At 44.4% G+C, this 24511-nt stretch overlaps 3 protein-coding genes across 5 annotated transcripts; 1 reads left to right on the top strand and 2 right to left on the bottom strand.

The window, feature by feature from the left end:
• Window positions 1–14133: 14133 nt before the first annotated feature.
• On the top strand, window positions 14134–18730 carry LOC6608102 (leucine-rich repeats and immunoglobulin-like domains protein 2). Of its 3 annotated transcripts, none has more exons than XM_032714948.1 (9): window positions 14134–14791; window positions 14974–15507; window positions 15572–15794; window positions 15852–15988; window positions 16056–16208; window positions 16264–16444; window positions 16515–16654; window positions 16734–16912; window positions 17277–18730. In XM_032714948.1, exons 2-9 carry the CDS (start codon window positions 15126–15128, stop codon window positions 17292–17294), a joined length of 1413 nt encoding a protein of 470 aa, XP_032570839.1. In that variant the 5' UTR covers window positions 14134–14791; window positions 14974–15125; the 3' UTR covers window positions 17295–18730. The 3 variants fall into 3 exon arrangements, with proteins under 3 accessions (XP_032570839.1, XP_032570838.1, XP_032570837.1); XM_032714947.1 differs by having other exon boundaries at window positions 16734–17055; XM_032714946.1 differs by having other exon boundaries at window positions 16734–18730.
• LOC116800377 (ornithine decarboxylase 2) lies at window positions 18719–22055 on the bottom strand. The gene is made up of 6 exons (XM_032714950.1): window positions 21283–22055; window positions 20104–20261; window positions 19754–20051; window positions 19446–19694; window positions 19271–19339; window positions 18719–19214 (listed from the first exon to the last, which is right to left on the bottom strand). The coding sequence occupies exons 1-6, from the start codon at window positions 21550–21552 to the stop codon at window positions 19077–19079; spliced, it is 1182 nt and encodes a 393-aa protein (XP_032570841.1). The 5' UTR covers window positions 21553–22055; the 3' UTR covers window positions 18719–19076.
• A 99-nt stretch (window positions 22056–22154) lies between these two features.
• On the bottom strand, window positions 22155–24301 carry LOC116800376 (ornithine decarboxylase 1). Its single transcript, XM_032714949.1, has 6 exons — window positions 23675–24301; window positions 23251–23408; window positions 22898–23195; window positions 22592–22840; window positions 22408–22476; window positions 22155–22348 (listed from the first exon to the last, which is right to left on the bottom strand). Exons 1-6 carry the CDS (start codon window positions 23942–23944, stop codon window positions 22208–22210), a joined length of 1185 nt encoding a protein of 394 aa, XP_032570840.1. The 5' UTR covers window positions 23945–24301; the 3' UTR covers window positions 22155–22207.
• Window positions 24302–24511: the final 210 nt, after the last annotated feature.

The raw sequence follows: 24511 nt of genomic DNA, 5'->3' as shown, positions 1-24511 counted from the left end.
CTCCCCTACCCAATCCACTACCAACCTAACCCCCCCACCGCCTCCTCACCCAACCTTGTTAAATCTGAACGATGACTTTTTGAGTAGTTGGTTGAACATTTTGGACAATTGCATTACGTGAACGACAAACGCTGCGTATGGCTGTGAATGGGTGAGTGACGTCGGCCACACAGATATGTACATGCTCAGATACGGATACAGATACATTCGCAAGAAGATACCGCCTGGCAGATGCTGGATGATAGCGCACGCTCTGCTCCAGCTCCAGCTGCAGCTCCCACATGGCCACATTATGTGTTGCCACGGCCGATGTCCTCTGAATACGCTCATTATGGTATCGATCACCTTTCATGCGCCACAATTGAGGATGCAGTAAGAGACACAATCGCATCATGGCCAAGCCGCTGCAGATACATGATGAAATGCAAATGTAATACCGAAAGGGCCGCGGGGCACCCATTTTGAGCAGAGATATAAGTTCAAAAAAATGGAGTAGAAGGAATACAGCTGTTTAAGACATAATAGGAATATTTAGGAATATAGGAATATATATTAAAGAAATGTGTTTTAAAGCCACTTTCGCAAGACCACAAAACTCAAATCGAAATTAATGTATCTTTAGTGTAAATCATTAGAAAAACATGCTTGAATCCATCTTAAATAAGATCAGAAATATCCAAATTACGTAATAACTTCCAAAATAGGAATGAAAGGAATTTATTCTTTATAATTAAATTGAAGATAGGTAAGGGAATATTCAAATGAAGGACTGCATTTCGATTTTTTATGAACGGCCAATAAACTTTTGAGTGATTTTCGGAGGGAGAACGTCGCTCGGAGTAGCTCATGTTTCCAATTTGGGGATCAATCAGTTGAACAAACATCTTCGCATCAGTGCGCCCCAGCTATTCACATCTTCTTTCTTCTGAAGGCCAGAAAGCAATTGCAATCCCATTTGAATTGCCTAACGAAGCGCGGATTTTCGTTCACTTGGGGGTTCACTTGGAGCACGCCGTATAATGTCATATTGTTGACAATTTCGCTTGCGGTGCTAATCAAAATATCCAACTCCGGGAGGATGAGCAACTTTCCCGTGGTGAGTGACTCCGGCTAACTGTGTCACTGGCGCAATCAAATCACACGCCCAGTGGTCCATTAAATGACAAAATTTGCGCACCAAGGCGCCAGGAGAGCCGTTGAAATAGCGGCGGGTGTAATTAGGCCAAATACGCATACCGTTAGGTCCGCTCGAATCCGCTTTGCGAAAACAATTAAAAGGCAATTAAAAGCCATTTCTGATGCGCGCTTGGCCAGGCTTTAAAGGCTTTCCCCACTCGCCACACACAAAAGGCAACCGCAAACAACAAAGGGACCACCGCACACGGCTGCCTCTCCAATGGGGAGCCCGCGGCCAGAAGGAAAATCTGAATCTCTATTATTGCAGTCTAGTGTGCTCCCTGCCCACATATGTATGTATGTTGGGGTTACGACGGGAACTGCCATCCGGCCAAAAATATAATCTAAATGTACTCGCCTTTTTAGTTTCGGGTTTTCCACCCTCGGGCGAACGGAGCAAGTTTGGCCGCCCTTTGTCTGCGTCTCAATTTGTTTAAGATAATTTAATCTGATTGCATGTACCTGAATATTTAATATTTATATTCGTGCAGCGGCGGAAGGACGAGGGTTGTTGCGAGGCATATTCAAAGGGCATTAGGCGAAAGTAACACCTCGATGTCAATCATTTTTTATTGTATTTCAATTTTAATAGGCGCTCCCATGGCGTCGTTTATTTTTCGCCTCAACTGACCCAAGTACAGTATTGTAATACAATTACGAGGACCCCACACGGGGCGGCACAGGATCCTGAAAAATGGGACCCCAATTCAATTTAGACCATTTTCCTTTGCGACTTTGGCCAGGAGTTCGTTAACCTAGCCCGAAGGTTGCGAAACATTTGCCAGAAATACCATGCGAAGGCATAACAACAAGCTGGGTAATTAAAGGGTTTTGTCGCCGAAAATATTTAATATTTTAATTTATACGAAATTCAATAAATCGAGAAATACTCGTGAGGCGGAGGCGCAGAATTCGCGGGCTCAGTGATTGAAAACGAGGATGAAATAACTTCATAAGCCAGTGGCGACTGGCGATTGGCAAGGCGGGATGAAGGGATGGAAGGGTCAGGAGGTGGCTCCGATGATGAAAGATCGGCGCTGTGGCAAGGTATTCCTTTAATTTACATCGTTCTTCTTGTTTGGCTCCATCTCCAGCTCCTGGTCCAGCTCCTGTTCCTGTTCCTCCAGACGCGCCGGCGTTTAGAGTGGACTCTTTCGAGGAGTACCAGGTCCAAGTCAAAGTCACAGTCACATTTTTATTCCCCAGGACTCAACGATTTCCGAAGGTATATCGTGTTCCCAGGGGTTTTCTTAAATGAATGTAAACAATAAATAATTTAAACAAATAAATGTTCGATCAAATGTATTCGGTTGAAAATGATATAACCCTTTAATATATTATATATTTTAATTCAGATAGTTGATATAAAGGAATGATTATAATAAATAATTTAAAAATTTGATTTTTCGATCTAGTATATTCGGTTGACAATGATATAACCTTTAAATGTACCTTTTATATATTTCTATTTAGATAGTTTTTAAACTCTACTAAATGTAACAATCATGGAATAATCAATGTACCATCTGTTACAATGTTACCATTTTAAATTACTTATATCCTTCAATATAATGATGATTATTTAATGTTATAATATTATAGTATTAATTTAATATTATAATCTTAACATTATATTCTTCATTGCGATTTATCCCAAGTTACTTATTTCAACGACCTTTTTAATAAAGGGTAGTTAATAGTCGCTACACATGCTGCAACCCTCGTGATCAACTCGCTCCTGGTGCGATTGGGCTGCATTCCATAGTCATAAGGCCGCCGGCGGCTGCGTCGGCCCCAAGAAATATCTTTGGGCATTAGGTTGCGCAGGAATGCCAGCGATTCGAGGCAAATGTATTGAGCTGCATTTAATAATTATGATGGGGACGTGGTCGCAAACCGATCTGGCTATACTTTTCGGCTGTTCTGTTCTGGCCTGGTCTGGTTGGTTCTGTTCTGTTCTGTTCCGCCTAATGGATATGTCAAGGAGCGCGGCGACTGTCGAGCGGCTCAGTGTCATCTGCTCGCCCATCGGAATCAGGAGCAGTAAAAAGGAGCAGAGCAGGAGCATGTGGCCGCGGCTACTGTTTGGCCAGCACTGCGCATATTAATCAACGCACCTCTCAGGTGAGCGACGCAGACTCCCGTGGGGCGAGGAGCTGGCGGGGAACGAGCATCCTCCTCATCATCGCCATCCCATCGTCAAGTGATACGCGGCACGGAACATGCGTGAAATCTTCTTGTTCTCCCGAACAAGATTAAGCCAAACCAGGAGCGCAGCTAAGGGGGGCTGACAATATATTAAAGTGGCAGTAAGTGTGGTTCAATATAATATAATGATATGGTAAAGGGAATTAAATAACTATGTGGAAAGAACTGGAATAGTTTGAGTTATAATATAAATCTATTAGCTCAAAACCTCAATAAGATATTAGAAAAGATACAAATATGGAACTATGGATACCTTTCACAATTGTGCTGTATTTTAAAGTTTCCAAGGGTACAGAGTCTTTCTCCTTTTCAATCGCTTACTTTTAAGTTCTAAACTTCTTATAGAGGTAATCTTAACCCCCCTTAACCACGCCTCTGTTGGCCCAGTGTGTGTGTACCTGTGCGGGTTTGTCTTTTTTGCGACAGTTCCACCAGTCGTGCCACTTTTGATATTGCCATTGCCACGCAAAAAGTGTGAAATTGTCGGACTACTGGAGGAGCAGCCACCAATTGGGACTTGGAGTGCGACTCCGGATCGGACGGTTAGCCTGGTGGTTTAATTAAGTCATTAACACCAGGGTCTGTCAGTAGTTGGTGGAGAAACTCAGCTTGGATGCTCCCTCTCCCCACCGCCGTCCGATACCTCGCTCATTGTCCTTGTGGACAATATCGAATTTGCCATATTTGGTCAAAATAATCGGGCCCAAAATGGTCTGTGGAAGCGATACTGCTGCCCATAAATATATCTAAATTATGCATTCGAGCCTCGACTACTGAGGAGAAAGGGGGAAACGCAAGGGGAGTGGGGGCTCTATCGAATCAACCTGGGAGCACATTCATCAATGCGATTGACATTTCGCTGCCATGAGAATCGGAATCGAAATCGGGGTTGTCTAACAAGCGCTAAGTGGATAATTACGGCGATAGCTGACTGCCAGCTCGGATTGTCTTAATCGGTGCTAAAAAGCATCATTATACCGTGCATACTCCAAGTAATCACCACTAATGATCGATGCTCTGGTTTTGCATCTGCCCGTCGATCGTTGCGAAGAAAGAGGATTGAGTACAGTGAAAGCTACTTGGGTTAACTCGCTCTTTAACTATGCCTACAAATTTTGAAAAGTAAGCATTTTTATCTTGCTTCAAATCTTTGACCTGGGAACAGTAATTTCATCCTGACCTCTATTCAAAAATCTAGTTATTGTAACCTATGAAGCTAATATATTTAGTATAAAGTCTTGGAATTGTTCCAAGATTCAAGGTATGAACTCCTTAATGGGTTTTCAAATGTAAATGCTATAGAATAGCCTAGTCCACCCGAGCCGGTATTGACTGTACAGCGGCAAAGAAGCGCGCACAATTATAAACTAGCCGTTGACGAGCTAGAGGTGGAGTGTCAATTAATGATCCCTCCTCGTCCCAGTCCACTCCTCATCCCCATCTACATTCCCACTCCGATTACCATTTCCCCCCCTTCCCCGCTCCACCAGTGGCGCACAAAGGAAACGTCAAACAGCGCGTCAAATGCGCAATGAGCTTAATTCGATGCGCCTGCGCACCACTTACCGCCCGATCTTCCCGTCCCGTTCCCACGCGCAGTGCTGCCATCTCGCTCCGTCAATTGCCGTTGATTGCCTTTGTTTTTCGAGTAATTCCCTGTCCCATTCCCCCATCCGGCTCGGGGGACCAAGATGGAGATAGCGGGTCTCTTGACTCTCTCGCTCCGCTTAATTGAACGGGAACGCTTTGTTGACATTACCGTACTTGGCACCCCTCTACCCCCCTCCTTCCCTTCACCCCCTGAAGGGGACTTCACGTGAAATTATAAATTGTCGAAACGCCCACCCAACGGAGCCGCCTTTGTTTTTTGGCAAGAGGGAGCGATCACCTCCGAGTGTCCGAAGTCCATTGTTCTTGGCCACCCCGCTCATTAGGAGTGCCGAGTTGTGAATGGATCGAAATGGAACTGTGCCACACAGCCGCTGCCGCTGTCGGGCTATTAATTAGATAAGTATCTCGTGGAATTGCCCATTTTCAAATAGTCGGCGAGCATTCGCGTAATTAGATTTGCTTTTCACAACATTTACGTTGGGCGAGGCCAAGTCGAGTGGACGGCGTGGCTTCAAGTCGAGTGGAGGTGGGGATGGCTGAGCCAAGTGTTGGCCAGGTCAAAACAGATATCCCAGAGATGGAAGCGTGAGAATGTAGCTCGATATTACAGGTATAGGCAATATTAAACGTCACTTCCTTCTTTGATTGATGCATAAACAAAATTTCTGTCCGCAGAGGTTTATCATCATGGGTATAGACTGTACTTAACTTAACTCTTCCAACTTAAGAAATGATTTAAGGTTTAAGTTACCTATTAAAATACCTGTAAATGAAACAATCAACTAACACTGTTACACCATAATAAAATTTCATTTAAAGTCAATAAAACAAAAAAATTGGCCATTTAATCAGTTGTACAGTTCGATTTGCGATAACTGGCAAATCTGATCAGACTTATGTAGTTCCATATTATTATAATGATTAGTACGAATCAAATACATACATAGAAGACTAAAGAACTAAACTTATGCTCATTTCAGCTTAATGAATTACTCATTTACTTATTTAATTAAGAGCTTCAGATGATAACAAGTTTATTAAACTCTTAGAGCGGGGCATTCTAGTTTATTTGTGTTTAGGGCAGACATTATAATTCTTAAGAACGTACGAGTCGTATCTGTCGTGACTCACGGGGCTCACGACTAGCACGCATCTCACGAGCGATCACGCAGCCACCTCTAGAGCCCACGGGTCTGTGGCCCGTTGATTGCATTTGGCGGCAGCGACTCAACTAACTTGGGCGATTAATCATCGCCGACCCGGGTCCGACTCCCCACTCCACACTCCCCAGTCCACAATCCACAGTCTTGAGTTCGGGCAGAGGCTACTGACCATGTGTAAGTGCCGCCTTGCGGTTTGTCGCAATTTATGAGGTGATAATTATTCATCGCGAGCCGCAGAACTGTCATAATATTGTAATTAACATTGGGCCAGCAATGAAATTAAACGCATTTGATTGCATTTGCAGTAGTCGCCGCCGTGGCCAGCAACTTTCTCCACCGACAGGCCGGGATTAGGGCAACTGGATCCGGGCCGGTCCAGACCAGGATGGTTTCCTTATTGACTCCAAATCCGAAACGGAAATGAGGCAAAGCCGCAGATGCGGAGGAGTTCAAGTCAATCGATTGATAACATCGTCCTGCCAGAAATGGAAAAAACTGAAATGGAAGAGCATGGACGAAAAAGGACAACAAATCAAATTCCAAAGCCGTAAACTAATCACGAAGAAGGATGTGGGCAAAGGCAGTAAAATGAGAGCAAGCCGATTCCACAATCAAAGTCAGAAAATCTCGGCCATTTGAGAAGAGGCTAAGTATTCCATAAGGAGATTTGTGGATGGAGGCGGCTTAGAAATGGAAATGAAACAGCAAAAGGCGTTCTAACCAGCTGCTTAGGATTTATAAGTCCATCGATAAGGTGTACCTGTGTATATGCATCCCCTTATCGTCTCTAAATAAATTAGATGACTATTATAATTTGATCATAATGAGAACCACATCAACAGAACCTTAGGAACATACTTAACATAACTAGAAATGTATTGAGGAGGTTCGAAAAGATCGTACTAGTGAAAAGATATCCTAGTTTGATTACATGTACGTAGTACATTATACAGATTAAATATTATATCTTATATAAAGTATCTGTACACCATCGCGTGATATTACGAATTCAAGCTAGTTTTAAACGTTTCACTAGATGTCTTCCTATCACCGCGAGGATTATCATAATTAGCTTTGTTAATTCATACAAATATGGTAACATAATTCCCTCCCTCCGGAGGATCCAACCCCTAACTAGTGATTAGTGTGCCACCCCGAAGGTCGGACTATGTAAATTGACTCATCGGCTGCAGTCGTCGGTGGGATCCGACTGGTTTCATATTATGCCAAATGCTGTAATTCGAACTCGTAAGGCAACCAACTGCCTTGGCGTGGCAGGGGCACACATAGGGCAATTCTTGCGCCACCTTATTTCTATTTTCCAGATTTGTCCGCCTTGAATGGAATACGTGGTATTGTGCCGTGTGCTTTGTGTTTGGACGGCAGGCATGGCTCTGCTAATGGCATAATGTACCTTCCCCTCCCTTCCCTTCCCATGGCACAACAGTAACTGATTTTTTAATTTCATTATGGCGCACAATAGGCGTTCCGCCTGTGACCCGTTGGGCAGGATCCGAAGGCAGGCAGGGATCTGGGCTCTGGATGGGAGGGAGGCGAATGGCAATTGTTGCCATTTAATGTGGCCATCCAGGCTGCCATTACATTGCCATCCGAAGGGCGTGAGCCTGCCCCCTGGAATATGCCATTCCATTCCACATGCACTCGTATATAATGTGCGCAATTTCAATATATTGTATGGCAAAGTTTGAACTGGGCAGGGTCTTTTGCGGAGTGTTGCGCTAACACGGCTTTTGTGGCATTTCGGCTTCTGTTGCCACTCGATTCGGGGTGGTTCGCTGCCCAAAGTGGGCGGCGGGGCGGAGTGGGAGTGGTTTCTAACACCCCGAGACGCCATTTCCAAAAGAAAACATTACGAATTCAATGGCCAGGGACGTAGTTGGCTTTTGCAAAGGGACATGTTCAGGAGTCAAGCAGTTTCGATTAATTAAAGAAATGGATTAAAAAAGAATTAAATATTAATCAGTTGGAAAAGTAATACATAATTATTCTTAATTTATTGTATCTTTCTGTAATCAATCTATATATAAACTAAGCTCAAGCTGAACTCATACGATGACAGCCCTATTAAAACCCCTCGATCCAAAGTATCTCCACTTCAGCTGCTGCACTATTGCTTCCGAAAAGTTGACCCCCTTCACAGTTGCTCCACCGCCTCTCCCTGGCACTCGCACTACCCACTTCCCAACCCCCATCCCACAGACGCCTCTTTTCACAATTGCAATCAGCTCACGTACTGGATGTGCTACAAAATGACTTCCATGCCATGTAACTGGCTGCTCTGCGGATGGGTCGAACAGATGGACCGGGACGACGCCCCTTCTGGCTTCCTTTGAATTGGGCTTGAAGTGGGAACTGGGTCCAACTCTCGCCCTCCGTGCCGAGCTCGAGCTCGAGCTCGAGCTCCCGGTCCTCGGTGGCCAGTGAACATGTTGGAAATCACATAATGTGTCATTTAATAATCAAGCTCAATATTGACAGCGACACAGCACAACAATGCGATGTGGCAACGGCGACGGGGGCAAAAGTAGTACAACAATCCCGCCATTAGGCATAAATTCATTTGCGTTTGTCTGCGTCTGTACTCTGACTGGATTCGAGTGCTCGGCCCAGCTGCCGCCATTGGCACAACCGCACATCCATCCATATCCATGGGCACTCTCCGCATTCATATGCTTCCGCACCGCACCTCATCCCATCCCATCCCATTCCATCGCATCTCACATCACATCATCTCATCGCACATCATCCCATGCCATCGAATCGCATCTCATCTCATCTCGAGCGCTGTGTGCGAATCCCTGCGGCCGGCTCTTCCTGCTCGCTGCCTGGAAATGGAATAAAAAAGTTAAATAAACCTTAAATGAAAAATTCAACTCAATTGAATTCGTTAGCTGGAAATGTCGTTCTCCTTGTTACTTCATCGTCATTCCCTGCCACATTCCCAGCTCTGATGATGATGACGCTCTCGCTGATGATCACCATCCCATCAGCAGCGTCGTCAATGCCCATCAATGTCATAGAGAGGGCTGGACTCGCCATTGTTGGTCGTGTCACCGGCAATGTCCTTCCCGCCGGGCCAATCGTATCGGAAGGATGTCATATGAAAAGGACTTTAAACACGCTCGGATAGTTCCGTTAAGGGCTTCAAAGGCTTTTAAGGACTCTTATTTTGGATAAACTATTATAGGCATTGTGTCATAGTTTTTCTACAATTTCTATAGATTTGCTATGTAAGGCAGGAGCCTTTTAAATGAATGAATATAGGTGTATTATTAATAAGACTAAGTTTTCATCCAATTACAATTATTTTAAATTAAAATTAAGTTTTTCAATACATTTTAAATACTTTTCAAAAACACTTAAGTATCATTTACTTTGGGTTTTCGAAGTATAATTATTATCGTTAATCGTAGAGTAAAAGGGTATAAATTCGTTGAAAGGTATGTAACAGACTAAAGAAAGCGTTTTTGACTCTATAAAGTATATTATATATAAAGTATATTATACATTTATTATGATGATTACTTATTTATATTATAAAGTATATTCTTGATCAGGATCAATAGTCGAGTTTTATGTGCTTTTATTATTCCTAATTCTCTAACAGCTTACATATTTAAAACGTGAAATATTTTTACATGTGAAAGTAAAGTTCGTTACTTAAATGAACAAACAACATTAGAATAGTGACCAGCCATACGCAACATGAGTTTCGAAGGGTTAACAGTACTTAAGCATTTAAAAAATGAAAATTCATGAGTTAAGGTTATTCTGATATTTTTAAATATTTTCAATAATAATCTTTTTGTTCACCATTTAAGATTTATGTTTTGCATATCTTAGGCGTTTAAGAATTTAAGAATTTACAGCACAATAATTATACTTATGTCTTACTTTAGCGTACAAAATTGTAAAAGCTCATTTCAGTCAGCGTCACTACATTATTTTGTAAGTTCGTCTGCCCAAAAAGTGGACTGTAAACTTGGGGAAAGGTCTGCCTAAATTTGAATCTATTTTTTAATCCGCGAGGTGGTACATTTTGCATTTTATGAATTCAAATGTATTTCATGGGTCGTCCAAATGGGTTGACAGAGCACAGGTAGCACAGGGGAGTAAGTGGGAAGGTGGTGTGTTTCCTCGCACTAAGGGATAATAAGATACTCTTTGGTGCGGAGGGCGGGGGTGGTGCTGGCATGATGATCGCGACGATGATGACGGCGATGATATGGCAGAAAAGAGCGGGCCAGGCCAAGAGTTGAGTGCCGAATGCCAATGCCGGCGAGAAAGAGCGGCTGTCAGCGCGACGCGGTATCTACACGGCTACCGTGTGCGGGGGCGACTTCCATGCGGTCGTCCGTCGTCCGCCGACAAATTGCCATTTACACCACTTGCCAAGACAGCAGTTACAGCCGTGTGTGTGTGTTGTGGGGAGGGGGGTGTAGGCAGCAACAACATAACAAGTGGCAAACGCACACAGCCCCACTGGCGTGCTCACACAGATACTTTGTGCGCGTATATACACTTGCCTGGCAGCCCTCCGCCATACGGTTGTCTCGCTCGCACTGCAGCAGGGGCGTGAATCGGGCCTCGCCACGCCCCCATTGCCAATGGCAGCCGGACGGCGGTGGGAGGGAGACAGGGCGAGAGGGAGAGAGCGGTACATAGAATGTATCTCACAGATACATTTCGACATTGTTGCAGCAGCAGCGCAGCGGAGCAGAGGCAGCAGCGCCACCGAGTGCGGCAGAAGTAGCAGCTTTGAGTAGCTGCCGTTGACGTATTTTGAATAAATTTTAATTGAATTCGCACAATGAAACTGTTTACTTAACCTGCCACTTTGCCAGATGAGCTTCATCTGAGCGCCAATGCAAAGATACGGTTACAAGGCTGCCACACACACACAGTCCTTCGCTGCATATGGGACGAAGAGGAGGGGAGGAAGGAAGTGCGAGGGATGGGGTCCTGTGTGCTGAACGCACTCTTTGTTTTAATTACAGCAGCCGACGGATTCGGTTTGTTAGCTGCTGTTAAATCTGCAGGAAGGCAGCTGAAAGTTTGCAGAATAGAGATACTTCGAGCATCTAACCCAATTAGGCTCCTACTCAGAAATGACTCAAAAAGCGCATTCTGTGATAGGCCAACATCTTGGCTACTTATCGCCATAAATTATTATGCAATTATATTGAACATGTGTTGCCAGTTTATTTTCCTCATAAAATAACATGAATTATCACCAAGCAGCTATTAAACAAGGAAAAGGAGGTCAAGGAAAATAAATGACAATCGTATAAGAAGTTTTTATCTAATCTCTTTTTTTTACTTGTTTTACGCTTCTGTGTTCGCCACATTTTAAATAATTTTCATTGTATTTTAAAGTGGTGAGGTGAAGTGCTGTTTGCTCAATTTGTTAACTCGTTTGGAGTGAATAGTATCAAACATATATTAAATTCAGTTTAGTTTATTTAAAAGCAGTGTAAATTCTGATATTTTGAATTGTATTTTGGAACAAGCTACCTGCTGGAGAAGGTTATATTATTATTATTTTATAGTTGAATACTTTAAATCTGTCTCTATTAATAACATTATTGAATGTATTTCTATATAAATTCATAAATAATTTCATTACGCATCATCACATTCAATACGATTTACAAATAACTAGGTTAGACGATGACACCGTTTCCAGCCCACTAGGTAAAATTCCCAGTACGTTCAGTACTCACCTTAACGCACTTACAGATGAAAAAATGGAAAATATTAAAAAAAAAGCGAGTAAATGGGGAAAGTGGAGGGCCGCAGCTCCTTTGTGGGCCGCTCAGCTTCCGGTTCACTTCGAATCACGTGTCAGGTAAATGTGGCGCACAACACTCCTTCATTAAGTTAATAACAGTTTTCCAAGTACAAAGTGAAATTGCGAAATTCCGCTTCACAATTTTTCAGCAACGCTTTCCCAGCCCCCTCCCCTTTCCCTTCTTTAGCGTTTTTTCGTGGGGCAACTGCAACTGTAACGCTGTAATTTGCCATCGCTTTGCCTTTTGATTCCTCAACGGTTTTGTTTGGTTTTGAATTACAACCGCCTCGCCCTCCCCGCCGGATTGTGTTTTACATCTTGATTATCTTCCGTTTGTTTATTCAGGACTCACACTCGCTCCTCACGCAGCTCAGCACACCCCCCATTAGCCTCGCAGGGTAGCGAAACACAATTTCCATTCAAATCCGTTCGAGGATAAGAAGTCAATCAGTCTTCAAAGTGTGAAGGATTTTGCACTTTGTCGCAGCCAAAGTCCGACCGTATGCTGATGTGGCTGTGGACTCCACCCGCACATCCCGAATCTCCCATCGCCTGTCGGCGAGCCAAGCCACAGTGCCACAGAATAGGAATCGAACTTAATCCAGGAACAACCCCAAGACGCTGCTCGACCGGCCAAGGAATATCAAATTGAAACTTTGCGCCGGCCGAAGGCGTCTTGCGGGCACGTGGCCATGTGGCAGGGATATCCCAGGTTTTCGCTTCTTCAATTACCCTTTCGACGACGACGACGACGACGTCGCTCGTATTATGATAATCGCATCCTAATTGCGAGAAAATTACGCCCACGTGCTGCTGTAACCCGATCAGGAGTGGCATCAAAGGATACGCTGCTGGTGGAGCAGTCAGCTGGCGCAGTGAAAGTCGTGCTCGAACATGACCCTTTCACTTGCTCATCTGCGAGATACAAATATCTGCGAGATACAAATATCGAGTTCGCAATTCCCAATTGACGGTGGCCAATTCGAATGCTGTTTTGTTAGTAATTAAAATAAATAATCATTCTTTGTAGATTCACGTAGTGTTTGATTTTACCTACGCTTTTATATTTTGTTGAATTTAAGAAATTTTCGATATCAATATCTCCGAAACATTGGTTTGACCTAACATTATATTAAATTTCAATTTGACTTTCCTACAAGTTGAAATACTTGTCTCAAAAATAGTTGCAAGCATACATTTTGCAAAAAATATTTTATAAATAAATGTTGCTTGCCGACTTAATAATTCACACGAACTTAAATCGCACATTTAGTTTGATTAAAAAATAAATTGATTCATTTATTTATTATAATAAAGCAGTAGACACTGTTATGTCTAACAGACTCCATAACAGCGTTAAGAACAGAATTTGAAAGAAGCAGTTTTAGTTTTATAGCATCAAGCAGTACGTCTAGAGTTTATGTTATAACAGCTATAATAACATTAGTTATAGCAGACAATAAGCAGTTTCCGGAAATAAGCTGTTAAACAAGCAGTAAGCTTCGTTTTTAGGCTCGGTTCATGTAAAATTCCATAGGTGGCGCTTTACATAGGCAGCATTGCAAATCAAAATGAAAAGATTGTTAAATTATGCACAACACCGTTATTTTGCTTAGCTTTTAAAATTTTTGACAAGATAATGCTTTTTTGGCCTGTGATCAATAGAAGCAAAAACTTAGATACTCGCAATGTAGAAAAGGTTTCGTTATTTTCTTACAAAACAATTGAAAAATAACAATATGACTAATCTATTGAAGGAAAAGATTTAAAAATAGATAGATAGATTTGACAATTTTGTGAATGATAAATGAAGATGAAATGCAATTTATTTAAATGCAATTAAAAACTGCAATTTAATCCGTTAAATACTGATGACAATGAAATATAGAATTAACTGCAAATTTCTTATATAAAGTGCAAATTGCGCTTTACGTTTTTTACTGTAATTATTTTTGCAAAACAAATCTGTGACCTTATTTTTTTTAGAAAGATGCACCGACAGCTACTGAACCTAACGATTGATAACAGCCGTGAATTCCCAAGTAGGAGTCACTACGTGATTGTTTTGAGCGCTGATTGGAGCTTTCGCTGAGCTTGGAAAAGCTCAAGCCACCCCCGATAGTCAACTCTGGTGCTATATTCAATTTCACGCTGAGAGCCTCAGTCCGCCATCGTCGGTTTTGCCAACCAAACGTGCTTCATTTTCCATCAATTGTCGCTTCGAACCGTTTTTCAAATATTTTCCGATTCTGGATTCAGGATTCGGAGGCTTGCCAGTGGACTTTCGCAGAGGATGCAACAGGATTGATACATTGCATGGAGGGCTGAGAGCCTCACAGAGCGATTATAGCCTGACTAGACGGATCCTGACTTGCCATTTTCAGTGGATGTAACGGAATCCAGTGGAAGAGACCTGGGAAAAGCGCCTTCGATTCGATTCAATTTGATTCGATACTGGGCTAACTGGACGATAAAGGCTGAGGCGAACAAAGGACCCTTCGAGGACTGTTGTATTAGTTAGAGGCGAAGCAACAAATACAAACAAGCGGGCCATTCAACAACCTCGTCGTCGTATCGATTTTCCGTTACATCGTTATACACACACACTAACCCAGTTGGCACACAGCCATTACGCATACGCCCCATAGCCACCCCAGAAAGCGAGAAGAGCGTGCGGCTCCAGCTGCTCCACTCCATCCCACTCTGCGAAGAGAGAGAGGGAGAGCCTGGCGGACTGGCGGACGGGCTTTGTTGCATCCCGCGCCCACTGGAGGCATGTTTCATTTGGCACTCGCCAGCAGCGGACGGACAAACCATTTAGGTGAGAGAACCCTGGGGCCGGAGAGGAGCAGCAGTGGCGGCAGTAGCAACACTAGCAACAGCGGCCGGACGGACAGCTCAATTGCGGGCAATTTATATTTAATCCGGTGGCACACAACCCAAATAAAAGCGCGCATTGTGCGGCCAATTGAATCCCCTAACCTCTTCTCCTCTCTCACACAGGGCTACGGCAATAGCCATTGTAGATAGCATTCACCAGCATCGGAATCCGCGACCAGTCACGACACTGACGCTTTCTGCCGCGGAATAAGAAATCCTTCACCCCATCTCACAGTCGCCCCAACGAAATCGCAAACCACCAGCAGGTGTTCAGCATGGCGGGAATTCAGCTGCAATCGGGATGCACGATGGCCGTGGCGGTGGTGCTCCTGCTGCAGGTGCTCGTGATGGACGAGGTGCTCGGCCAGGGTCCACCGCAGGCTCAGGTGTGTCCGGAGCAAAACGAGATCGCGCCCTGCATCTGCACGGTGAAGAAGAACGGTCTGGACATCCTGTGCGAGACCACCGATCTGACGCACATCACCAAGTCGATGGGCACGCTGAAGGGCAAGAGTCCCATCATCTTCTACCTGAAGCTGCGCCACAACAATCTGCCCAAGCTGCAGGGCTTCGTCTTCCTGGCCCTGGACATCCGTCACCTGACCATCCACAACAGCAGCCTGGCTGCCATCGAGGAGAACGCCCTCAGCTCGCTGGGTAACTAGTTGGACACCAGTTGGAAGTGGGGTTACCTAATCTTTTCTCTTTCCCGCACTCACAGGTGCGGGACTCACGCAGCTGGATGTGTCCCTCAACCAAATGAAGACGGTGCCCTCGCAGGCTCTGCAACACCTATTCCACCTGTTGATCCTTAATCTGAACCACAATAAAATCACCGTGATCCACAACAATGCCTTCGAGGGACTGGAGACCCTGGAGATTCTGACGCTCTACGAGAACAAGATCACACAGATCGATCCCGAGGCTTTTCGAGGACTTGAGGAGTAAGTTTAATCGGCTGATCAATTTGCCCATTGCGCTTATGAAACCTCTTCTTTTAGCCATATCAAGCGTCTGAATCTGGGTGGCAACGATCTTACCAATATCCCGCAGAAAGCTCTATCCATTTTGAGCACCTTAAAGAAACTGGAGATTCAGGAGAACAAGATACGAACTATCAGCGAAGGAGATTTTGAAGGTGCTTATTGCTAAACTTCCATAGGCTTCCACACTATTGCTAACGTTCTTATTTTGTATTTGGACAGGCTTGCAGAGCCTGGACTCATTGATTTTGGCCCACAACATGATCACCACCGTGCCTGCCAATGTGTTTAGTCACCTCAGCCTGCTGAACTCCTTGGAGCTGGAGGGCAATAAGATCAGTGCGATTGACAAGGATGCCTTCAAGGGACTGGAGGGTGGGTTGTCTTTTAGATTTCCATCCACTTTCTTATCTAATTTCCGAATCCACAGAGAACCTGCAATATCTGCGCCTGGGTGATAACCAGATCCACACTATTCCCAGCGAGGCACTGCGTCCGCTGCACCGCCTTCGCCACTTGGACTTGCGCAACAACAATATCAATGTTTTGGCTGAAGATGCCTTCACGGGCTTTGGTGATTCCCTGACTTTCCTCAACCTGCAGAAGAACGAGTAAGATAATCCCCTGAAATTCCCCTTTTGCTATTATATTATTTCAACTATTATATTCTCCTCTGCTTAGCATCAAGGTTCTGCCCAGCCTTCTGTTCGAGAACCTGAACTCGCTGGAAACGCTGAACCTGCAGAACAACAAGCTGCAGCGCATTCCGCAGGACATAATGGAGCCCGTCATCGACACCCTCCGCATCATCGATATCACCGGCAAGTCATGGGCACACCAGCCCAACCAAACACCTAAAAGAACTAGCCGAGCTAATCGAAATCCGTATTACCCCCGCAGATAACCCGCTGAACTGCTCCTGCGAGCTGACCTGGTTCCCCAAGCTGCTGGAGGACCTGAAGAACAAGGACGACGAAATGTCGCAGAAGAAGAAGCCGCTGTGCCACATGTCGCTGGACAACCGCGAGTACTTCGTGCAGGCCATGCCCACCGAGAAGATGCACTGTGCCGGCCTCAATGTGAGTCCCTCGCCGACCAGCGGCGGTCTAATGCGGATCCTGCAAGTGAACATCCTGGCCCAGATTGCCGTGTGTAGCGTGGCCTTTCTGACTAGCGTCTAAGCATCTAGCCGCTGTCCAGCTAGACGCGATGTTCTATGTGGGTCAGTTTCAGCTTCAGTTTCAGTTGCCCACCCGTGATCAGTGATAGAATCAGAAAACAGAGCGGTCGCCCCTCCAGTTCCATTCGGTTTGATTCGGTTGCCACATAACGAACCACCCAAAGCAAAAAATGCAAAAAGCTATCCCAGACCCCAGATCACAGACCTCTCGAACGCCTCCCACAATCCAATTCTGTGTTGTTGTATTGTATGTTTTCTTATAGATTATAGGGAATCCGTGAATTATGCAACTCTGCCAGTAATTAGACTCAGAAAGCACGCTTTTCGAACCAGCAGCAGGCCTCCCCCCAGCAAAGTTGCTGAGACGACGCCCCTGGAGAGGCACCACCACCACTAACCGGTCCATCCCCCACTGCACTCCGCTCCGGACGTGCACAGTAGCTCGACGAGAAGGGGAATGCTGGGATGATATTCACTTGTCCGCGGACATAGCTTAGATGTAAGGCTTGATTTAGGCACCAGTGCACCTGCGGAGGCCAAAACCAAAACCAAAAACAAAACTGAAACCTAAACAGAAATCTAAACCCAAACCAAAATCGAAACCCAAACATATCAGAATATTGTTACGTTTAAGCGAGGGATTTTGTTGTTACTCGCGTTAATCTGCACGAGTTTATCTGTGCAGCCTAGGGCTCCGTTTGCCCATCTATTATGTGTAGTCTATCGTCGTCTTGTCGTCGGTGTTGTGAGATACAATCATTACTAACGCGTTTCGTAGTCCCTCCGCCCGTTTCCAGACCTACCTTCAGCACCCAACCGATACCCAGTCGAAATTCGCAAGCTCCGCGAGTCCATGTGTCCAATGTTATCCAATTCTCAGCAACCATGGCCAATTGTGGCTCCACTTTGGGTGCCAGAGGCGGGCGAAACGGAGGGAAAGCACAAGAGAAAGTAAGAAATTTCATTTGCATCAATCACCAAGAACTGATTATGGAATAAGTAGTTTGTACTCTTTATTTGCCACAAACACGGGCAAACTCCCAGGAAATCCCCATTCCACATTCCACAAGACCTATAACCCATAACCCTTAAACCAAAAAGGGGCAACCCACAGGGGTCGAGAATGCATATCGTTATATTGTTATATTATATCGTGACATATCAAGAGCTCCCAGTAGTAAGACACTCGGATGGCTCGACACAGCTAATATAGTGACATTTTATAGAATTTACTTACATTTTTGAGGCATCTGACAAGTTTGATATATTTATGCAAGAAGTGAATTAAGCAAATGCAGCGTGTATGCAGAGTGGAATTTTTGAAATTTTTTATACATATACTTTTATACACACATACATACGTACCTTTTCGATTATGTCTACGCAAACTAAGTTGTAATCCGATTAGCTATACTGACACTGACACCCCAGTCCGCCCGATCCCCCAGCCCACTCCAGCACTCCAACCACGCGGTGGCTTAGGTCAGTAGCCACCCACTGGTGGGCAGTGGTGCAGCGGGAGCGGGCTCGGGACCGGAAATATTTTCAAGAGAATGCGCCGCACCACCGATTCGGGTCAGTTTCCTTTGGCTAGAGCTGTTCTTTTCAAAATATTGCTAACACTAAACCCCATCGAAAGCTGGGCTTGCATAATGCTCTCCATGTGAGCAATCTGAGAATCTATCTAATAAAGAATCCATGTTGGTTACAAATGCAAGCGAGAGTTTTATTTACGTCGTGATATTATGAAAAAACGGGGTCTAATTACACATGATCGGCAATCTCTAGGAATAGTCGAGTATCGAACAAATAGAACTGAAGATACCTCCTCAAAATCCTGAAGAATTCGCGAACACCTTCGTTTCTTTGGTTGATACTTTGTTGAATCAGTTGCTTCTTTTCTCAGCAAATCCCTTATTTTAAATATTAATATTATCTGTTTCCAAATAGAGACTTATTGATCCCTAACATCTTATCGCTGTAATGCTAGTTGCATATTTGAATCCATTAAAAGATATATGTAAATTTTAATTTTAAGTTGAGCATAACAAGTATTGATAAAGTTACTTTGCCTTGAAGAACCTGGTCTCCGGCACATCGAATCCATTGAAGGGACTGGCAATGGGCATGGTGTAGGCTCCCATATTGCGAAAGCCCAAAAGATCGCCCGGATTTAAGTTGGGCAATAGCAAGTCCGATATCTGAAGTCAAGGAGGTGACTTATTATTATATTGCAAGTCTTTAGAATCTCACTTACCTTATCCAAAGCATCGCAGCTGGGTCCCCAAATCACAGACTTGAGTTTAGGCAAGCTCTCAGCTTCGTCCTGGAATCAGAGGACATTGATTATTAGTTAAACTACTGAATCAAAATTAAATTACTTATTATTAAAACGTTGGATAAAACCAATTGGAGGTTACTTATTTTCTTACCAAGTAGAGCTCTGGGGCCACCTCCTCAGGGTAGTAAAACATTCCTGCGAAAGCTCCGAAGATTCCATCATTCAGGTAGTACATCATGGTGTCCAGCTTGCCATCCTTGCTGCGCACTTCCCGCTTGGCATGCACCTTGCAGATCAATGTGTAGGCGGCCTCCACAAAGAAACGTCCTGGCTCGGAAATTATGCGGACACGCTCATCGGGAAAACGCAGCTCCACAGATGTGTTTACCGCCTGTGCTATCTATAAAGAAGTGTGTTCCATCAATAACAGCTCGAAACCTAGGCAATTGCTGTACTCACTTCCTCGAACATCGCATCATCAATGCCAGGAAAGCCACCGCCAACATCCAATAGCTGCATCTTGTGACCTATCAGCTCGCCGACCTTAAAGATGTTTTCCGCCTTCTCGATGGCCCGATCGTAGGCCTCCACCTCGCTGCATCCGGAACCCACGTGGAAGCTGGTACCGGTTACCTTCAGATCCAAGGCCTTGGCCAGCAGCATTAGGGCTGCGGCGTCCGCCTCCGCATCGCATCCGTATTTGTCGCCCAAGGGGCACAGCGCCTTTTTTGCCTCACTTTTGAACCTCAATATGAGGCTGGAATAAAGAAACATATCACTACCAGAAGCTCAGATACGTATAGACTTACTTGGAGTCTGGATAGTGCTTCCTCAGCTTGTAAATCTCGAACTCGTTATCCACAGTACCGTTGACCACCTGCTGCTCCTTGGCGTACCTCAAGTGGCTAGCAGGACGACAGGGATGTGCGAAGATAATGCGCTCAGGCGAAACTCCAAATCCTAGGACCTGAAGGAGTACATGGAGGTTATGGGTAGAGAAATGACATAGGAAATTGTAATTGGGTCTAAGAATAAATCTAAGCGTATTCTTTTGATTCAATACTGATCGCAGGTGGACGCATTTGTAAACAAGCAACTCTTAGCTTCATTTATTTATTTATTTATTATGATAGATAGAATAGTTTACAAAACTAGACTAACTTAGATAGTATAGCATTAGCTACGGGGCTTACAGCTATATTTATTTACAATGTTATTATATCTTAATTTAGTTAATATCTAATTTGGTAACTAATTGCTGGCTTGTTATGTACAATTGCCTGTTTTTTTTTATATCTTGTGGTATAATTTAGTTTTTTTGAGGAAAAGTATGAGTTTTTGTATGTTATCTGGATTGGGTTTGCTAAGAAGGTCTATAGGGTTGGTGTTGTTAAATATATCTTGTTTGGTTTGAAGGAGGGATGGGCATGAGTTTAATATGTGGCTTATAGAAATATCACCTTGGCAAAACGGACAAGTTGGTATTGAATTGGGATTTAGGTAGTGTTGGTGGGTTACGTTTGTGTGTCCTAGTCGAAGTCGTATTATTTTTATTTGGTCGAGTCTGGTCCAATTTGGGTGAGATTGTTTAAGGTAATCGCATGTGTGTGAGGTGTTCGTGTTAATAGATTGGTACAATGGACTGCAGTTTATTATGTGTTCTTTCTGTTTTGTCGCAAGGTCGGCTTTAAGGTGTTTTTTTATATCTGTGGAATTTATGTTTGGGGTGAGGATAAGTGGCATACTGCTTGCTGATTTTGCAGCTTGATCGGCTAGTTCATTTCCTTTTATTAGCTTCATTTATTTTGTCAAATTCAACTGATAATTGTCATTTGGAACCTTATGACCTTTAGATTTGATTTGTTTTAATACTTTAATTGTGCGCCATCTAATTTTGGACCTACACAACCAATCTATTCAAGGTCGATGTCAAATTTGGTTGCTTGGATACTCCAAGCCCAATACTTGGAAAGTACATCCGTACTTACTAGTTTAAGTTCGTTTTTGGAGGCGCAGTCGAATCCAGTTCCGAGATCCGCCAGAAACTTGACCACCACCGGATCGTCGTTGCACTTGACGGCATAGTGGGGCTCAATCCTGGGCATAAGCTTGTGCCAGAGGCGAAGCTTCCGCTCCAGGCTGGACAAGTCACAGATGTTGAGGGCCTGGTCCAGATTTTCTAGGTCTGCCTGCTCGATAACCTTGCGGATGTTGAGCTCTTCCTCGTAGTATTGTATTCTCAGGTCTCCGTTCACCATCTCGATTGGACTGTTACTGAAACAAATGTGCTCTGCCTGCCCCCAGAAAGTCCCACTTTTGGGATAATCCCAGATAACAGATTAAACATTATTTATACATAAACCAAAATGACTTTGGACATGGGATGGATTGGTTTTCGGTTTAATTTAATGTCTACGCATCCGAAAATTATGCTACAAGCCAGGAGTTTAAACAAATTTATTAAATTTGCTTCAGAAGAACTTCAGAACTAGAACCATGAAAGTTCCAGTTTGCACGGTTGATTTCTAGCCAAATTATCTTATAATAACTGATTCTTAAGAAGTATTTAAAGGGTAACTAATTTGCTCTTTTTTCGCTTATAACACCTTTAAGATATGTGAGTTTTGTGACTTAGTATAAGCGAAAAGTATGACAGATCTACTGACTTTTATAGTAACATTACCCTCACTTGTGAGATACAAAATTGTTTACGTATGAATAACCAGCTAGGAAATACACTTTTCAAATGCTCCTTTCACATACTTGGATATACATATATATATGGGCCTAACAATCTACCAAGCATGTATTTTTCTAAACAAACCCAAGTCTACTTCATTTAGATGTTGTAAGCAAGTAATCAATTGAAAGTCCACAAAATGTTGGTTTTATTGGATTGAGTACGTGTTTTAGTCATATCGCTTGGAAGTACAGGGTCTTGGGCACTTCGAATCCATTGAATGGACTGGCAATGGGCATGGTGTAGGCGCCCATGTTTCGGAATCCCAAAAGATCGCCTCGGTTTAGGTTGGGCAAGTGCAGGTCCTCCGAAATCTGAAGTAGAAATCAAACATTAATTGGTATTGCTCACTTTAAAGCAATTTTTAAGTCACCTTATCTAGGGCGTCACAACTTGGCCCCCAGATCAAGGACTTTAGGTGGGGCAAAGATTCTGCATTGTCCTGTGGGATAAAAAAGTAGTTTGGGTTTTAAAAACATGTGGAGGTCTGGGATATTAAATTAAACATAAAAGTAAAGGATTCAATCAATAATATTTGTTATTTTAGGCTATCTTACCAGATAATGCTCTGCTGTCACCACTTGATGGTCGTACAGAATGCAGTTGAAGGACCCATAGACGCCGTCATTCAGATAGTACATCACGGTGTCCAGCTTGCCAGCATCGTTCCTGATCTCCCGCTTGGCGTGGATCTTGCAAACCAAGGTGCAGGCTGCCGCCACAAAGAAGCGTCCTGGTTCGGCGATTATTTGAACGCGTTCGTCGGGAAAATGACGCTGCACCGAGGTATTCACACTCTCGGCTATCTGTAAAAAGTTTCCTCTAAGCAATTGCTTCAAAATCCTCTGCTTACTGCAATATACCTTCTCAAACTTTCCGTCATCGCTGCCGGGGAACCCACCGCCAATGTCCAGAAAGTCCATGTCATAGCCCAGTAGTGCGCCGAACTTGAAGAGGTTCTTGGCCTTCTTGATGGCCCGATCGTAGGCCTCCAGCTCGCTGCATCCGGAGCCCACGTGGAAACTGGTGCCGGTCACCTTCAGCTCCAAGGACTTGGCCAGCAGCATTAGGGCCGCTGCATCCACATCCGCATCACAGCCAAATTTGTCGCCCAGTGGGCACTGTGCCTCCTTGGCCTCGCTCTTGAATCTCACGATCAGGCTGGATAACAACGTAAAGATATAATAATGATCGCCTTCGGAGGTGGTGCACCTACTTGGAGTTGGGATAGTGCGTGTGCAGCTTGTACACCTCGAACTCGTTGTCCACCGTTCCGTTGGACACCTGGTGCTCCTTGGCGTACTCCAGGTGGCTGACAGGGCGGCAGGGATTGGCGAAGATGATACGCTCTGGTGAGACGTCGAAGCCCAAGACCTTTGAATTGAATGCATGAAAACAATAATAAAGTTATTAAATTATACAATAATAATTATATACTTATGTCTGGGCTCTAAAACAACACGTGTTAATCGCTTGAAAAATGAAAACCTACATTCGGAAATTGATAAGACCCAGAATTAGGTTCAGTTACTATATAGTACAGTGTACTAAAGTAGGTAGTGTGGCATTAAAAACTATGAGATGTGCAACCTGGACATACACCTGTATTTGTAGTAAAAGAGTAACTAGTCCCAACCCACCAGCTTGACTTCGTTCTTGGAGGCGCAGTCGAATCCGGCTCCCAGCTGGGCCAGCAGCCGGACCACCATGGGATCGTCATTGCACTTGACGGCGTAGAAGGGCTTGATCCTGGGCAGGAGCTTCTGCCAGAGGCGCAGCTTGCGCTCCACGCTGGACAGGTCGCAGATGTTGAGGGCCTGGTCCAGGCGCTGCAGGTCGCATTCCTCGATCACCCGGCGGATGTTGAGCTCGCGTTCGTAGAACTTGATTTCTGGGGTAGCGCCCGCCATCTCGGTAAGATCTCAACTGAGTGAGTGAGTGGGGCGCTCGAGACGCGGCTAATCCCGCACTAGAGGTGTTATCAGTCAACGACTGGTGCTCGAATCGCAACAGACTTGTGAAACATTTGGGAACACGCTCCGCAAACGTTCCTCTCGCGGCGGGAAACAATGAGGCTCTAATTAGCGGCAAAGGTCAAGCGATTGGCCGTTACCCTCCCCTCACTCCCATCCAGTCCCGTGATATTTGCCAGAATGCATTATTTACAACCAACAATATTTGGCATCGTAAATAATTTTAATGCCTGCGCGCGGCTGCACGGGCATGTAAAAGTAATAAAATGTAAATTTCGAACGCCAACCGAGTGGCCATCGAGTGGCCATCGAGTCGCGCATAATCGACACTTGCCCCGCGGACACGGGCCACTTCAAATCGGAATGGCATCAAACCCCTGGACCCCCTAGCAAATTCCACGGCAATGACAATGGTAATAATAATAGCAATAGAAGTGGCAGGGAGGGTTGTTGCGGTGGTCTGTGGCACGGCCAATTTAGCAACCCTCGACTGCGTCCGAATGG

This window comes from Drosophila sechellia, chromosome 2R, assembly GCF_004382195.2.
Source record: "Drosophila sechellia strain sech25 chromosome 2R, ASM438219v1, whole genome shotgun sequence".
NCBI classification, from domain to species: Eukaryota; Metazoa; Arthropoda; class Insecta; order Diptera; family Drosophilidae; genus Drosophila; species Drosophila sechellia.
Note: the sequence above shows the minus strand (reverse complement) of the source record. Positions and strands in the feature narration are given on the sequence as shown.

Bases quoted from the DNA above. Each gene is read 5' to 3' on its own strand.
- LOC116800376 (XM_032714949.1), bottom strand. From the start codon at position 23,944: ATGGCGGGCGCTACCCCAGAAATCAAGTTCTACGAACGCGAGCTCAAC. The intron at 22,841-22,897 runs GTATATTGCAGT...AACTTTTTACAG, and splicing joins ATGACGGAAAGTTTGAGAAG to ATAGCCGAGAGTGTGAATAC. The intron at 22,349-22,407 runs GTGACTTAAAAA...TTTCTACTTCAG, and splicing joins GTTGTGACGCCCTAGATAAG to ATTTCGGAGGACCTGCACTT.
- LOC6608102 (XM_032714947.1), top strand. From the start codon at position 15,126: ATGGCGGGAATTCAGCTGCAATCGGGATGCACGATGGCCGTGGCGGTG. The intron at 15,795-15,851 runs GTAAGTTTAATC...CTCTTCTTTTAG, and splicing joins GCTTTTCGAGGACTTGAGGA to CCATATCAAGCGTCTGAATC. The intron at 16,209-16,263 runs GTGGGTTGTCTT...CCGAATCCACAG, and splicing joins TGCCTTCAAGGGACTGGAGG to AGAACCTGCAATATCTGCGC.
- LOC116800377 (XM_032714950.1), bottom strand. From the start codon at position 21,552: ATGGTGAACGGAGACCTGAGAATACAATACTACGAGGAAGAGCTCAAC. The intron at 20,262-21,282 runs GTAAGTACGGAT...GTACTCCTTCAG, and splicing joins CCAAAAACGAACTTAAACTA to GTCCTAGGATTTGGAGTTTC. The intron at 19,340-19,445 runs GTAAGAAAATAA...CTCTGATTCCAG, and splicing joins TGGCCCCAGAGCTCTACTTG to GACGAAGCTGAGAGCTTGCC.